Raw genomic sequence first — 14,104 nt, forward strand, 5'->3', positions numbered from 1 at the left:
GAGGAAAAACGAAGTTGCACTCACACACTTGTAACTTTTTGTGTTCATACACAAAAACCAATCGAGAATCGTGGTCATCGACAAACTATTGACACTTGGAATCACGGCACCTGGTGGATAGCGCCAAAAACTCAAAGTGATATAGATTATTTTTCGATTTGCCGTTCAACGTAGTTTCCATAAGAATTATTATACTTTTTGTTATATTTTAGAAATATGATTTAGAAATAAACACATATTATTATCATTTTACAATCATAAAATTGATCTATATCATTTTCAGGTTGTCGCTCTAAGTGGTAGATGGCGTGGAAAGCTATTTCCCAAGTCACAATACCAAGACCTCAGGCGGAGCTGAGTCCGACTTCGGCTCAGAAACGGGTCCGAAGGCGGCTCAAATTAGTATGGAAATTATAATCACCGCGGAGCCGATTTTATATGGATTGGTTTTTTCACCACTATTTCTCCTTCGACTTTGTGTTCATACACAAAAAGTTGCAAGTGTGTTAGTGCAACCCCGTTTTTCGGTCGGAGTGTCTTTTCTGAACTCCGTTTTCTTACTTGAAGGGTTTCCAGTCTTGGTATAGTTCGTCAATGGGGTATTCATGCTACGCCAACTGTGAACTTGGATAAACCATCGACAAACTATACCAAGACTGGAAACTTTCGTATGTTTCACCCCCCAAAACCCAATTGTTTAAAGTGTTGTATTTGTAATTTTGATATGAAGTCCCTGAATGTATACAAAGCAACAACAAATTTAACTGAAAAATTTAGCCACGCAACACACAGAAACTTGGTAGGTCATTCACCACATCTCACAGCTTGTAGGCAAAATTGATTTGACAGCTCAGCTCCCAGTCTTTTTATAGTTTTTCGATGGCCCGACTGCGTTTTTATCCAATTTAGCCCAGTCGTAATAAAAAAAAACACCTTATCATTTCAAAACCCGTTGAATGTAAACTGGCTTAAAGGGAACAAAATTTACATGATTTCCCTGGAAGTTTTTGTTGGAAATAAAAATATCTCCTCTTCTTTTTCCAAAATTAAAGGTTGACACATATGTGTTGTCACCCTCGTATTTAGAAGCTAAAGAAGAAAAAAAAAAACGATTTCTTTTATCAATTCCGTTTTAAAAATAATGAAATAAAATTTAATATAAATTAAATGTGCAACAGTCAAAATGCCTTCTAAAATAAACGAATTAGAACCTCTTCTGCCGATTACAGATGCCACAAAGTTATCTTTCGAAAATGGTAAATAAATTGAACAAAAATATTCGAATTAGAAGAAAAAAAAAAAAGACATAACAAAACACTTCTCTAATGTACTATAATGTATGTTTATTCAATATGAATAATTAATAGTTGAATGAATAATTTAAATTCGAATACAAAACATACAGTGATCAATTTTGCAATCTTACAAAACAAGTGATTGCACAGGGTCGAAGAGCAATTTAACATGGTTGGCTTGCAAATAGCGTGATAAGATTAAAGAATTAGCGAAAAAGCTTATGTTATATTGAGTTGAACTTGAGGTCTAAATAAAAGTACAAGTTGTTTTTTTTTTTTTATTTTACAAAAGAAAATTGATGAATGATTAGACACTGTATACAGTATTATGTAGTTGAAGTACCTACGTGATAAGTTGGTTTTAGATTTCTTTCTTAACATCACCATTAATGCATAGATATAGACTTACCCACCAAGATTTAAATATATTGCATTTTTATGATTTTTGTTTTTGTTATTTTCATATCGTTTAGTAGTTTAAACAAGTTTGTTAAAAGAAACTTGACCTGTAGAGAAAACAATAGAATAATTGACTATTCCAAAATAAAAGAAACAAAATAAATAGTACCTATCAGTCTTGTTATTGAGGTATAGGTAGAAAAGGGCTACCAAGTGGACGTTATCTACACCGATTTTGCAAAGGCGTTTGATAGGGTGCATCATAAAATTTTATTACAAAAATTAGAGAACATAGGTTTTCATTCCAACATGCTTCAATGGCTGACAGCTTATCTTACAGGACGCAGCCAGATGGTTTCAATTGATTCGATTATCTCTCATTCCCTTTCTGTAACTTCCGGCGTTCCACAAGGGAGTCATTTAGGTCCAATGCTGTTCCTTATTTTTATAAATGACCTTCCTGATGTCCTTACTAACTCAACGTGTCTTATGTTTGCGGACGATTTAAAATTTTTGAGACGTGTAAAAAATTTAACAGACTGTACACTTCTCCAAAATGATGTTATAAATCTTATCAACTGGTGCAATATAAACCAATTAGCCCTAAACATATCCAAATGTCAATGTTTTTCGTTTACTCGTCGTTAGTTACCTATCGTTTACGATTACAATATGCATAATCATGTCCTTGAAAGAGTTTCTATTAAAAAAGACCTTGGAGTAATATTTGATTACAAGCTAAACTTTGTACATCACACAGAATTCATGGTGAACAAAGCCAACTCTATGTTGGGTTTTATTTTTCGTAATTCGTTTGGTCTTAGGGACCCATACACTCTAAAAGCCCTTTATGTTTCGTATGTTAGATGGGTCCTGGAATATTGCTGCGTAGTGTGGAATCCTCATTACAATGTTCATATTACAAGAATAGAAAATGTCCAAAAAAAATTTACAAGATTTGTAGTACACAAACTAGGCTGGAACATTGAAATGCCTTCGTATAACGTTAGATGTCAGCTTATTGGTATACAGACATTAGAAAACCGCCGTAAGATGTTTGCTATAAATTTTGTCAGTGATATTTTATCATATCATATTGATTGTCCTTATTTGTTATCGCTGATAGATCTTTACGCTCCTTCTAGAGAACTAAGAATTCGAACCTTATTCCGCGAAATAGTTCATAGAGTAAATTATGCGTTTAATGAACCTATGACTCGCAGTGTTAGGGAGATTAATAATGTGTCAAATAATATAGATTTTAATTTCCATTTGAGTAGAAACTCATTCAAAAATATGTTAAACTTGTATTTTTTAACTAATTAAATAATTTTAATTTAATGTATTTTTTAGTTCCTTATTGACCGCAATAAATCATAAATAAAAAACAACACAGTAAAATTTAATTTTAAAACGTCAGTTTTTTATTAATTATGGGAATGCATTTCGGTCTAACTTGCAGACCATCTTCAGCGAAATACGCAAATACAATACAAAAGAAAAAGAGAAGTATAACAAATAGCCAGAAAAAAGAAGAAAATAAGAAAAAGGAAAAAGTGAAAATTTAAACAAAATTTTTGACATATTCGGAAATTTAAAATGTAAACAAAATGCAAACAAAAACAAAAAACATTATTTTATAATAGAAAATAAAAAAGACTCGATTGGGCTATTGTCAATGTTCATTAGGTTGTCGGTTATAGAAATATAAGCAGATTCATAAGCATCTAGTTTAGAGGGATATCGAACTGTTTTGATTAATTTAAAATTATTTTCAAGCGGCTTCATATTATGTGGTTTATCATGATTCAAATCGAAAGCGTGGGCTGCGACTGCTTTGTTGACATCTCTCTTATCGATATAACGACGATGTTCTTCGATTCGACATTTCACCGCACGTCTCGTCTGTCCAATGTATTTATATTGACAATCTGGGCAAGTAATTTGGTAAATGCCACTTTTTTCGTTTAATGGTTTTTTATCTTTAGTGGAACCTAATAAATTTCGTAATTTGTTGTTGCTTGTGTGAACAATGCTCATATTGGCTTGTTTAAATGCGTGTTTGAGTCGATTCGTGATGCTTGGTACATAAGACATAGAAACTCGATGTTTGTTTGAATTTTGAGTTTGAGTGAAAAGGGTTGAAATATTTTCTCTTCTCACTTTGTTTGAATACTTTTTTACTAGCGCATCAATGACAGATTTTTTAAATCCATTTGTTTGGGCTAAATGAATATGTTCATATTCGCATTTAAAATCCAAAGTAGAGAGTGGTAAACGACACATTCGATAAATCATGGAATTAAAAGATGCGGTTTTGTTTTGTTGAGTACAGAAAGAGTCGGATGTAATGTACCGATCTGTAGTTGTTGACTTTCTATAAACTGAAAATTGAATCCTTCGTCCGATGCGAGTGATTTTTAAATCCAAAAAAGGCAGAGTATGATCGTTTTTGCTTTCAATTTCATAAGTAAATTTTATGCTTTTATACCGGCTGTTAATTGTGGTTAAAATCTTGTCGACGTCTGATGATTTGACGATTGCAAAAGTATCGTCCACATAACGCCACCAGATCCTTGGAAGTAAGCCTTCATTTTTAAGCTCTCTTTCTAGTTTTGTCATAAAAGCTTCAGCTACTAGTGGAGAGAGACTATTGCCCATGCTACATCCAAATTCATTTGAATAAAATTTATCTCTAAATTGAAAACAATTATATTTCATACAATTTTCAATAGCAAAAATGTATGCATCTATTTGTTCCGATGGTAGGTTGAACTTTTGCTTATGAATCTGCTTATATTTCTATAACCGACAACCTAATGAACATTGACAATAGCCCAATCGAGTCTTTTTTATTTTCTATTATAAAATAATGTTTTTTGTTTATGTTTGCATTTTGTTTACATTTTAAATTTCCGAATATGTCAAAAATTTTGTTTAAATTTTCACTTTTTCCTTTTTCTTATTTTCTTCTTTTTTCTGGCTATTTGTTATACTTCTCTTTTTCTTTTGTATTGTATTTGCGTATTTCGCTGAAGATGGTCTGCAAGTTAGACCGAAATGCATTCCCATAATTAATAAAAAACTGACGTTTTAAAATTAAATTTTACTGTGTTGTTTTTTATTTATGATTTATTGCGGTCAATAAGGAACTAAAAAATACATTAAATTAAAATATCTGACCACAAAGTTTGTTCGTTTCTTTAGTGATTAAATGCTAAAGAAAATTAATTTTTTTATATTAATTAAATAATGTTAATAAATAATTTAATTTTTTTGTGTAGCTTTAATTTTATAATGATTCTATGTATAATTTAAAAATTTCGTTAGTCTATTTGAGATTGTAAACTCTAATTGATATTAAATAAATAAATAAATAAATAAACAAATAAATAAATAAGCTATAAACGAGAATCAGGTAGGTACGTACGTTGCACAAAATAATAGTGTTCATATGAATATTTTTGTATTATAGCAGGTTCAGCTTTTGACTTGGAATAAATAATGTTGATCAAGGAATTCCTTTCTACGTCCTTTTATTTTTACTTGCGATATAGGTACATACTATAGAGCAAGTTTAGGATTCGTAAAAAAATCGAACTCAAGATAACAATCAGACATAACATTACGATGGTTAGGTTAGGTTATATGTGCTGACAGTTGATTTTGTTACGGTCACACTTAGATCAATGTAGATCCCTTGTAACTTCATGAAAAAGTGTTAACCTATGAATGCTGTTTGTCGAGCCATTTGGAGGACTTGACAAAGTTCCTTAGGCTGTTGCTTGAGAGTTCTGATAGTTCTTCTAATTACACGGTGTAACACTCAAAATATACTCGGGCGGACACCTATCAGGTATTGTAGAGCTAGTCGCACTGATTACGAAAAGGTATTTGAAATACCCCTAACACCCCCAAAATCTAGAGTTACGGGCAAAAAACGGTTTTTTGGACCTTCACCCATTGAAAAAATTCTAGCTTCGTCAATTTTGTACCCATTTTCGATTTTTTTACAGTTTCTGATAGAAGATAAATAAACCAGGATTGATAACGGGTTTTTGTAGAGGAGCGCAATACAAACATTTTTTTCTTTGGGAGGGGGGTCTATCTCTCCCCGTTTAGGTGGGAGGGGCATTTTTCTAAAAAAAAATCAAAATAAAAAAACAATTATTAAAAAACAACGGCAACACTTACAGTAATAAATTATCCCATTTCCGAAAGGCAAAATTGTACATTTGATTCTAATTTTAAATCAATATAATATAACCAATAGTTTTTGAAATAATCGATTTCAAAGTTAAAAATAGGCGAAAAAAATTTTTCAAAACTTATTTTATACTATTTTTGTCCAGACTGTGAATTTTAATAAAAAAAAAATACTCGCACAGAAAACTGCCTCAATTGATTCCTAATCGAACAGTGAAAACTATATGTTTCTATGTCTTCTAGTTTTTGAGAAAATTGAAAAATTATTTTATCAGATTTTTCTTTTTTCAAAATATTTTTTGTTTTTATTTGTTTTTATTTTTCAATTTTCTCATAAACTAGAAGACATAGAAACATATAGTTTTCACTGTTCGATTAGGAATCAATTGAGGCAGTTATCTGTTTTCCCACCTAAACGGGGAGAGATAGACCCCCCTCCCAAAGAAAAAAATGTTTGTATTGAGCTCCTCTACAAAAACCCGATATCAAATCCTGGCGCCCAAGTTATCCTACTACGTGCCGAAACAACATTTTTGTTCTATACCTAAAAGTTCGAATTTCTGTATCTGGGCTGAAATCGAAAAAAATTGTTTTCTAAGCCAATTTTGAAGTGATTTTCATAAAAAATACCTCGATTGATTGAGAAATAGATATAGTTTTAGAATATATTTTTTAAATAGCATGTTGTTTTGAAAACATATACTTTAAATTGATGCCGAAGTTGGGCAAATGACGAAAAAAATGTAATTTTTGAACTTTGACAGCTTATAAATTCTAAGTGGCTTAACCGAGTTACATGTTTTATACATTGTTGAAAAGGTATATTTATCTTCTATCAGAAACTGTAAAAAAATCGAAAATGGGTAAAAAATTGACGAAGCTAGAATTTTTTCAATGGGTGAAGGTCCAAAAAACCGTTTTTTGCCCGTAACTCCAGATTTTGGGGGTGTTAGGGGATTTTCAAATACCGTTTCGTAATCAGTGCAACTAGCTCTACAAAACCTGATAGGTCTCCGCCCGCGTATATTTTGAAACCTCATTTTTGTAACACCGTGTTATTCATCAAAGAAGTAGTTTCCTAAAATTTTTTTCCTAGTGCGGCAGAGTGCTGGACAGTGACAGAGGAAGTGAACAGTGTTTTCCTGTTCGTCCTCATTGCCGCAGCCTCTACTTAGATCATCCGTACTAAGCCCCATTTTCTTTTTGTGGTATCCCAGTAGGTTATGTCCCGTTAAGGCGCCTATAAGGGATCTTAAGAAAGGTTTACTAAGTAGTAAGATCTTATTGGATTTTTTCTCGTCGTAATTCGGCCATAGTTTCCTGGTGTGATCGCAGGTATCTAGGAGGTTCCATCTTTCATTAATTTTTCGAAAAATATTGTTGAGTATATTTCGTTTTATTTCACATTGTGGGGTTCTGATGTTATGGTCTATGAGAGAGGGATCAAGTACTGAGCCGTCCCTTGCAAGCTCATCCACTTTTTCGTTGCCGAACACATCACTGTGGCCGGGAACCCAGCAGAGTCTTACATTATGCTGCATACCAAGATTCTAAGCTTTTCGCGATAGCAAGAAATAAGCTTTGACTTAATTAAGATGGCAGAATTCGCTTTTATTGCCGCTTGGTTATCAATGAAAAAGGTGATGTCAGCAGGTGATATCCAGGATCTCGGCTTGGAAGACAATGCTGTAATCGGGGAGCCTGAGGTTTTCTGAGTAGAAGCCTGCACCAACCCCAGTGTTCATTTTCGAGCCATCAGTGAAGATGGCGATAGTCGACTCGTTTGGCATTAAAAGACTTGTTGAAGTCTAAGTAAGGGGTCATATGTTGTTGCCAACGTAGTTAGAAAGGATCGTAGTATGGCTGCTTTGACTAGTACTCCAAATGTTGGTTTGACTGAGTCGTAGGGCACCTAACCTAACATTACGATGATAGAGATAGAGAATGCCAAAAAAGTGGGTCCGGCAAGTCTTACTGTCTGTCTGTTTGTATATACCTTGAACTACAGTCTAAACTAGTAAAGTGATTTTCTTCAAACTTGGTAGTTAGCAGTTTTAGGTGATTCACTAGAATGGAAATTTAATATTTGTTTTTAGGAACAAAACTAACGGTACCTACCATATAACGGACATAAAAAAGTAATTGTTTCTCAAAAACGGCTCTAACGATTTTGATTAAAATTTGTGTGTGTAATGTTATAAAGAAAACTCAACTTTTGAAATAAAAAAAATATTTTTTCCACCGTTATTAACGGTACCTGCCATAGAACCGTTTTTTTTTTTATTTCTAAATATCTCGTATATGACTTACCCGATTTCAACGAAAAATTTTTATGCAAAAGCGTTTTTTTTCAACGGCTCTAACGATTTTCAATTTTTTTTTTTTTTCTAAAAATTCCTTAATATACAAGAAATCAGATGGCATAGGTACTTCGTTTTTGATCAGTCATTAAAAACGGTGTTTCATTTGTTATAAAAACAGATTTTATGTATTTTTTTACATTTACATTATCAAAAATGCTTTTAAAAAATTAAATTAGGTATAATTTTCCCTATTTTTTTTTTTTTTTTTTTTTTCATAAAATAAGAGCTACTTAACATAAGAGCAAGTACGTATTGGGGCTGACAACAAATCTAAAACGTCTAGATTACGCGAACGATATTTTGTCACTATCTTATGAATTTCCATGAAAGAAATTGGATAGAGAAACAAAAACGTTAATCAATTTGGGAAAAACAAAGATGATCGGCGTCGGAACTCAGGAATACTTTCAAATAGTTACCAATATCTTGAGAATATTTTCTTTACCAGAGGGGACACAGAATAAGACATCAACTGCCGAATTGGGAAGACAAAGCCTATGTTTGGGATGTTGATGTTGTCCAATACTTAGAGGAGTACATCTTTCAGTTTAAAGAACAAGGTATGACTGATTCCTGCCGCAAGTTTAGAAGAAGGTCTTTTTGCTTTCATAACTCAAACGTCGAATTCCTCTAAAAATCGAAGTTTTATTGAAAACCTTGCGTTTTCAATTTTTTTTTCATGGATTTCTTACTTCATATGTTCAACTTCTGTAGCTCGAATTTCTTTCTTTTTCCATTTTTTTTAATCAATTGCATCTTATGACAAAAAGTCTCTTTAACTAAAACATTTGCTTTAAATCGGGAAAACCCCGTTTACTTAAATTTTCTTTAAGATGCAGCTTAAAGTGATTATTTTGTAAGCTTGTTTAGTAGGTACCTATGTACGTACATACGGGAAACCCCCTTTTTTATTTTTTATTAATTTGAGTCTACTGTGTATAACTTATGTAAATAATTTTAGAAGTGTGTTTAAGGTAGAGAAATGGCTTGGATTAGGATCTTTTTCTATACAATTATACATAGTTCTTTACGGGTTTAGTAGTTCAAATTCGCAGAAGTTTATAGTTTTCGGTTAAATTTTTTGTGAGCAAATTTATCCATTGTAGGTACGAGGATTATCGCGACATATAATGCCAGCAAGAAAATTAAAGCAGCTCAATTTTGAGTCAAAGCTGAAGATCAACATCGAAGTTGAGAGTGACATCAAAAAGGATATTGTGGCTATGAAACATGGTAAAACTTTAAGTACCCTACGCGTTGTGTAGTTTTATAATTCCCGCTTTCATAATTTTAATTGTTTCTTATTATTGGGCAATGTTTTAGTGAAAAAATAATAAAAAAACAAAAATCAACTAGGGTTGGAGGAAGCAAAATACTGTTGCAAAGTAGGGATTTTTCGAAATTTCAAACACACTGCATTTAGTCGAAAACCGCAAGGATTTGTAATGAACAAGTTACATAATTCTGAGAGCCCTTAAGTTGGCCTATCAGCATATTTCATTTGATCCATTACTTTTGGGATACCCTGTAAAAAAAGTCTTAACAATTTTAGCAATTTAAGTTCTAAGAGCAAGTACGTGCGATCCAGTCGTGTATTTTATTTTATATGTAATTTATCAAAAGTAATTTATTTCTTTTTTATTATTTCATTTCAGACCCAGAAAACAATGCAGAAAGCAGAAAACGATCACATATAACAAATTTAATTGAAACCAACCAAATCACTCTTGAAGAGTGCCGTGCGATCGCCCGATCGGAATATGGGCTCGTTAGTGATGAATTAAGAAAAATTCTATGGCCAATTTTAGTTGAAGTAGATGCTTCAAACACTGAATTGCCACAACAAATCGATGATTTAAAGCTGCATTCAGAATACAATCAAGTTGTTTTGGATGTAAACAGATCTCTCAAACGCTTTCCACCCGGAATTCCATATGAACAAAGAATTGCTCTGCAGGACCAATTAACAGTTCTCATAATGCGTGTGATAAATAAATATCCAGAATTAAGATACTACCAGGGATATCATGATGTAGCAATAACATTTCTTTTAGTTGTTGGTGAAAAGGTATCTTTCGCTGTGATGGAGAAACTCTCAACGAGTCATTTTAAAGAATGTATGCACGAAACAATGGATCCCACACAGAGGCGTTTAATGTTTATCTATCCAATAATCAATAATGAAAATCCAATTTTGTATAATTTCTTGAAAAAATCATCTGTTGGAACTCTATTTGCTTTGCCATGGGTTTTGACTTGGTTTGGACATAGTTTGAAGTCTTATAAATGCGTGGTTAGACTTTATGACTTCTTTCTGGCATCACCAATGTATTTTTCGATATATGTAACAGCAGCAATAGTTTTACATCGTGCCCATGAAATTTTAAAAGAGGATTGTGACATGGCTTCCATACATTGTCTTCTTTCTCAGGTAAATAATATTAATTATTTAAATAATTATTATGTTAATGCTCACGTTTTGGTTTTTGATGATCGAAAACCGTGCTAAGACCCCAAAAAACGATCAGCCAGATTTTTAGATAGTCAAATTTTTAGTACTATTGGATAACGTTAAATAACAGCTCTTAAGAATCTTGTATTTATCTACTATCAATTATTGATAGTTGAAATTAGCCGCAATACGGGTGACCATTTAAAATAAGTCATAATTTAAATTACATTTGAACATGTGTTTTTAAGCAACCATATAAGATTCTTTGTTAATACATTGCCGCTCATCTGAATGGGTTCATTTTTTGTTTCACAAACTTTTAGCCTTCCATCGTGTATATTGCAATGATGGATCTTTGGGATAATAAAAATTGTCTCAAAGCATACCGCTATTCTCACACGCTCTCTAAACCAAATGTATTCATTAAAACAAACATATATTTTGGCTCTTCTGAATAGGCTCAACATTAAAAATATTAACAAACTTTGAGTTGCGTGGGTTAATTGCACTCAAAATTGTGTTTAACCTGAAAAGACGAAAATGTGTCGGGAAAAATCTTAAAACGACGAAGAAATGTTTGTTTTGAGAATATGCAAAAGTACAGAAAAAAAAAACTTGAAAAGTGGAAGTAAATCGGTCACAACAAGGACCATAAGAAATCCATTGATACGAGCGGCTTCTAACTAGAATGATTCCGCATTAAAATCTAATTGAAAATCGGTGTAGAATTTATTCGGAAGAACATTTTCGTTAATTGTTAAAAAATTTGGAACTAAATCACGCTGAGTTTTTAAATGAATATTTTCAAGTTAAATATATTTATTCATCATTTTATGTCGGTGATAAAGTTGGGGTAGATTTGAACAAGTGTGTTAGGCAGTTTTGAACATGATCAGTTAGTATTATTTTAGACATTTTAAGGAAACATAACATAGATTAAACTTTTTATTACTTTATATTTTCAGGAGACCACACTTCTTCAAAAATTAAAATTTCAAGTTTCTCTTCAAATATTTGAATTCTTACTTTATTTGTTCCATATTTTTTTTTCAATAGCTACCAGATGAAACCCCGTTTGAAGAACTTCTTAAAAATGCGTGTATTTTGTACGAAAAGTACCCTCTGAGTAAAATAGAAAAAGACGTTGACATAATGATTCGAAATGAGTAAGTATTTTATTAATTAAAATATTTATATCGTGTCAATTTCTTTTTAATTATGTATTATTAAACAAATTATATTTTATTTTTTTAGGTTGGAAGAACGTCAACGAGATGTTGAAAGAAGTACTGCTGCTCGAAAGAAATTACTTGAAGATCGCAGATACAAGAAAACACTTCCCAATAATATATTACCAACATTTTTGCTTAAAAAATCATTCATAGTTACAACAACATTCTCCATTCTATTCGGAATCTGTGCATATTACTACAAAAATCAGTATTGGTCTTCTAGTGTTAGTTGATTAATATCGAATCTGGGTGCAACGTACATCCCATTGAAACCTGGATTTAAAATTGATTTCAATATTATATGTTAATATTATTTAATAGTTTAAATGAACATTAATTATTATTATTATTATTATTATATTATTATTACTATTACTACTGCTTTGTAAAATAAGTTAATTTAAGATAAAAAAGTAAGACTTTTATTTAATTTAAAGTAAATAGATGCAATTTGTTGAAAACTATAAATAATGTGCATGAGCATGAATGAAAAAATAAAAGCTTTGGTTGGACTTGACATATTAAAAAAGTGTTTTCAATGTTTGAACTGCATAAACAGGGTGTCCTAAAAGTAATGGATCAAACGAAATATGCTGATAGGCTTAAAGGCTCTCAGAATTTGGCAACTTGTTTATCCAAAATCCTTACGGTTTTCGATTAAATGCAGTTTTTGTGAAATTTTGAATATTGAATATTTTGCTTTCTCCGTCCATAATTGATTTTTGTTTTTTACTATTCTTTCACTAAAACATTACCTGATAGTAACAAACAATTAAACGATCAAAATATTTTTTATTTCATTCGCCATTTAGGTGCAACTTAATTAACAGTTCCAAGTTTTATGAAAACTCAATTTCTTACTTTTATTTCAGAACACACCGAAAAAAATTTGTATGGTGTGAAAATGGTTTATTATTTTGAAAACTTGTCCCGATATTGCAGTTTTCAAAAAGGTATACAAGTTTCCGAAGTTGAAGTTAGATCGAAAAATATTGCAATTTGAATTCAACAAAACAGGATTTTTCAGAGCAAACTAACAAACAAAAATAGAGGCTTTTGTTCAAAGAGATATAAATAAACCACAGTTCCAAAAAATGTGCTTATTTTTGTTTGTTTTTTTTTTGCTCTGAAAAACCCTGTTTTGCTGGATTGAAAATTTTTTTTTTATAGACAATCGGCCCTAGCGAGGTAATCCGTCGGAGCGGAAATTCTCCGATTTCATACGAAATATGCTTCGAGGTGTGTTTCCGACAGGTAAAAACTGTCCGATTCGAAAGAAATCGGACAAAATCCGCTCCGACGGATTACCTCGCTTGGACGGTATTTCACGTTATTATAAAAAAGCTGATCAAATTTCACCTTCTTATACTGAAAAATGTAAAGCTCAAATTAGCTTTTTTTTAATGTAAAAAAAGGTATACCAGGACAGTTTCATGAGAAACGTCAGACCAAAAAAAAAAAACAACAACGTGGAACAACAAAATTTTGACGACCATCTGATGTGATGTATCATCTATGAAATAGGGCCCTGATTGCAACCATGCAATAGACGTTTTACGACAGCAGCCGTTTAAAAAACAAAACTATCGGCCCTATTCTGCTATTCGATTCACGTGAAACTCTTAAATAAGAAGCGTTTAAATGGGGGTTGAAATAACATTTAAGCAATTTTTTCTTCCTTAGAATTGTTAAAATAGACGGAAACAACGTTTTGCCTAAGAAAGTTAAGGGTTTTTCAAAGCCAATTTAGATGGCTAAAATTAAACTTAGGCATCTTTTTTTCTTCAGATTTACTAAAACAGATGGAAGCAAAGCTTTGCTTTCGAAAGTTAAAGGATTTTCAAAACCAGTTTGACGTGACAAAGGAAGAAAATCTTTCGATTCACGTGAATCGAATAGCAGAATAGGGCTGGTAATTAATATTGATCCACGTCATACACTCCATGAAGGAGCAGGCCTAGTAACTAACAACTCTCAACCATTCTTCTGTTCGTGAAACAAAGGGACTTACAATTTACTGCCGAATCCGATGCAGAGATGTATTTTCTTATCACAATGATACTCTTGGAGGCTTTGTCAATTCCTCGCAAGAGGAAGTACCTCTTAAAAAAATCTTTTTATTTTTAGGTGGTAAGGGCTTGGAATCCAACCCAGACC

General features: G+C 32.0%; 1 protein-coding gene across 1 annotated transcript; it reads left to right on the top strand.

Annotated features, from left to right (window-relative positions):
- The first annotated feature begins 1,040 nt into the window (after positions 1 to 1,040).
- On the top strand, positions 1,041 to 12,482 carry LOC129905129 (TBC1 domain family member 20). Its single transcript, XM_055980522.1, has 4 exons — positions 1,041 to 1,256; positions 9,919 to 10,694; positions 11,772 to 11,881; positions 11,970 to 12,482. The coding sequence occupies exons 1-4, from the start codon at positions 1,184 to 1,186 to the stop codon at positions 12,178 to 12,180; spliced, it is 1,170 nt and encodes a 389-aa protein (XP_055836497.1). The 5' UTR covers positions 1,041 to 1,183; the 3' UTR covers positions 12,181 to 12,482.
- Positions 12,483 to 14,104: the final 1,622 nt, after the last annotated feature.

This window comes from Episyrphus balteatus, chromosome 1, assembly GCF_945859705.1.
Source record: "Episyrphus balteatus chromosome 1, idEpiBalt1.1, whole genome shotgun sequence".
NCBI classification, from domain to species: Eukaryota; Metazoa; Arthropoda; class Insecta; order Diptera; family Syrphidae; genus Episyrphus; species Episyrphus balteatus.

Bases quoted from the DNA above. Each gene is read 5' to 3' on its own strand.
- LOC129905129 (XM_055980522.1), top strand. From the start codon at position 1,184: ATGCCTTCTAAAATAAACGAATTAGAACCTCTTCTGCCGATTACAGAT. The intron at 1,257-9,918 runs GTAAATAAATTG...ATTTCATTTCAG, and splicing joins AAAGTTATCTTTCGAAAATG to ACCCAGAAAACAATGCAGAA. The intron at 10,695-11,771 runs GTAAATAATATT...TTTTTTCAATAG, and splicing joins TACATTGTCTTCTTTCTCAG to CTACCAGATGAAACCCCGTT.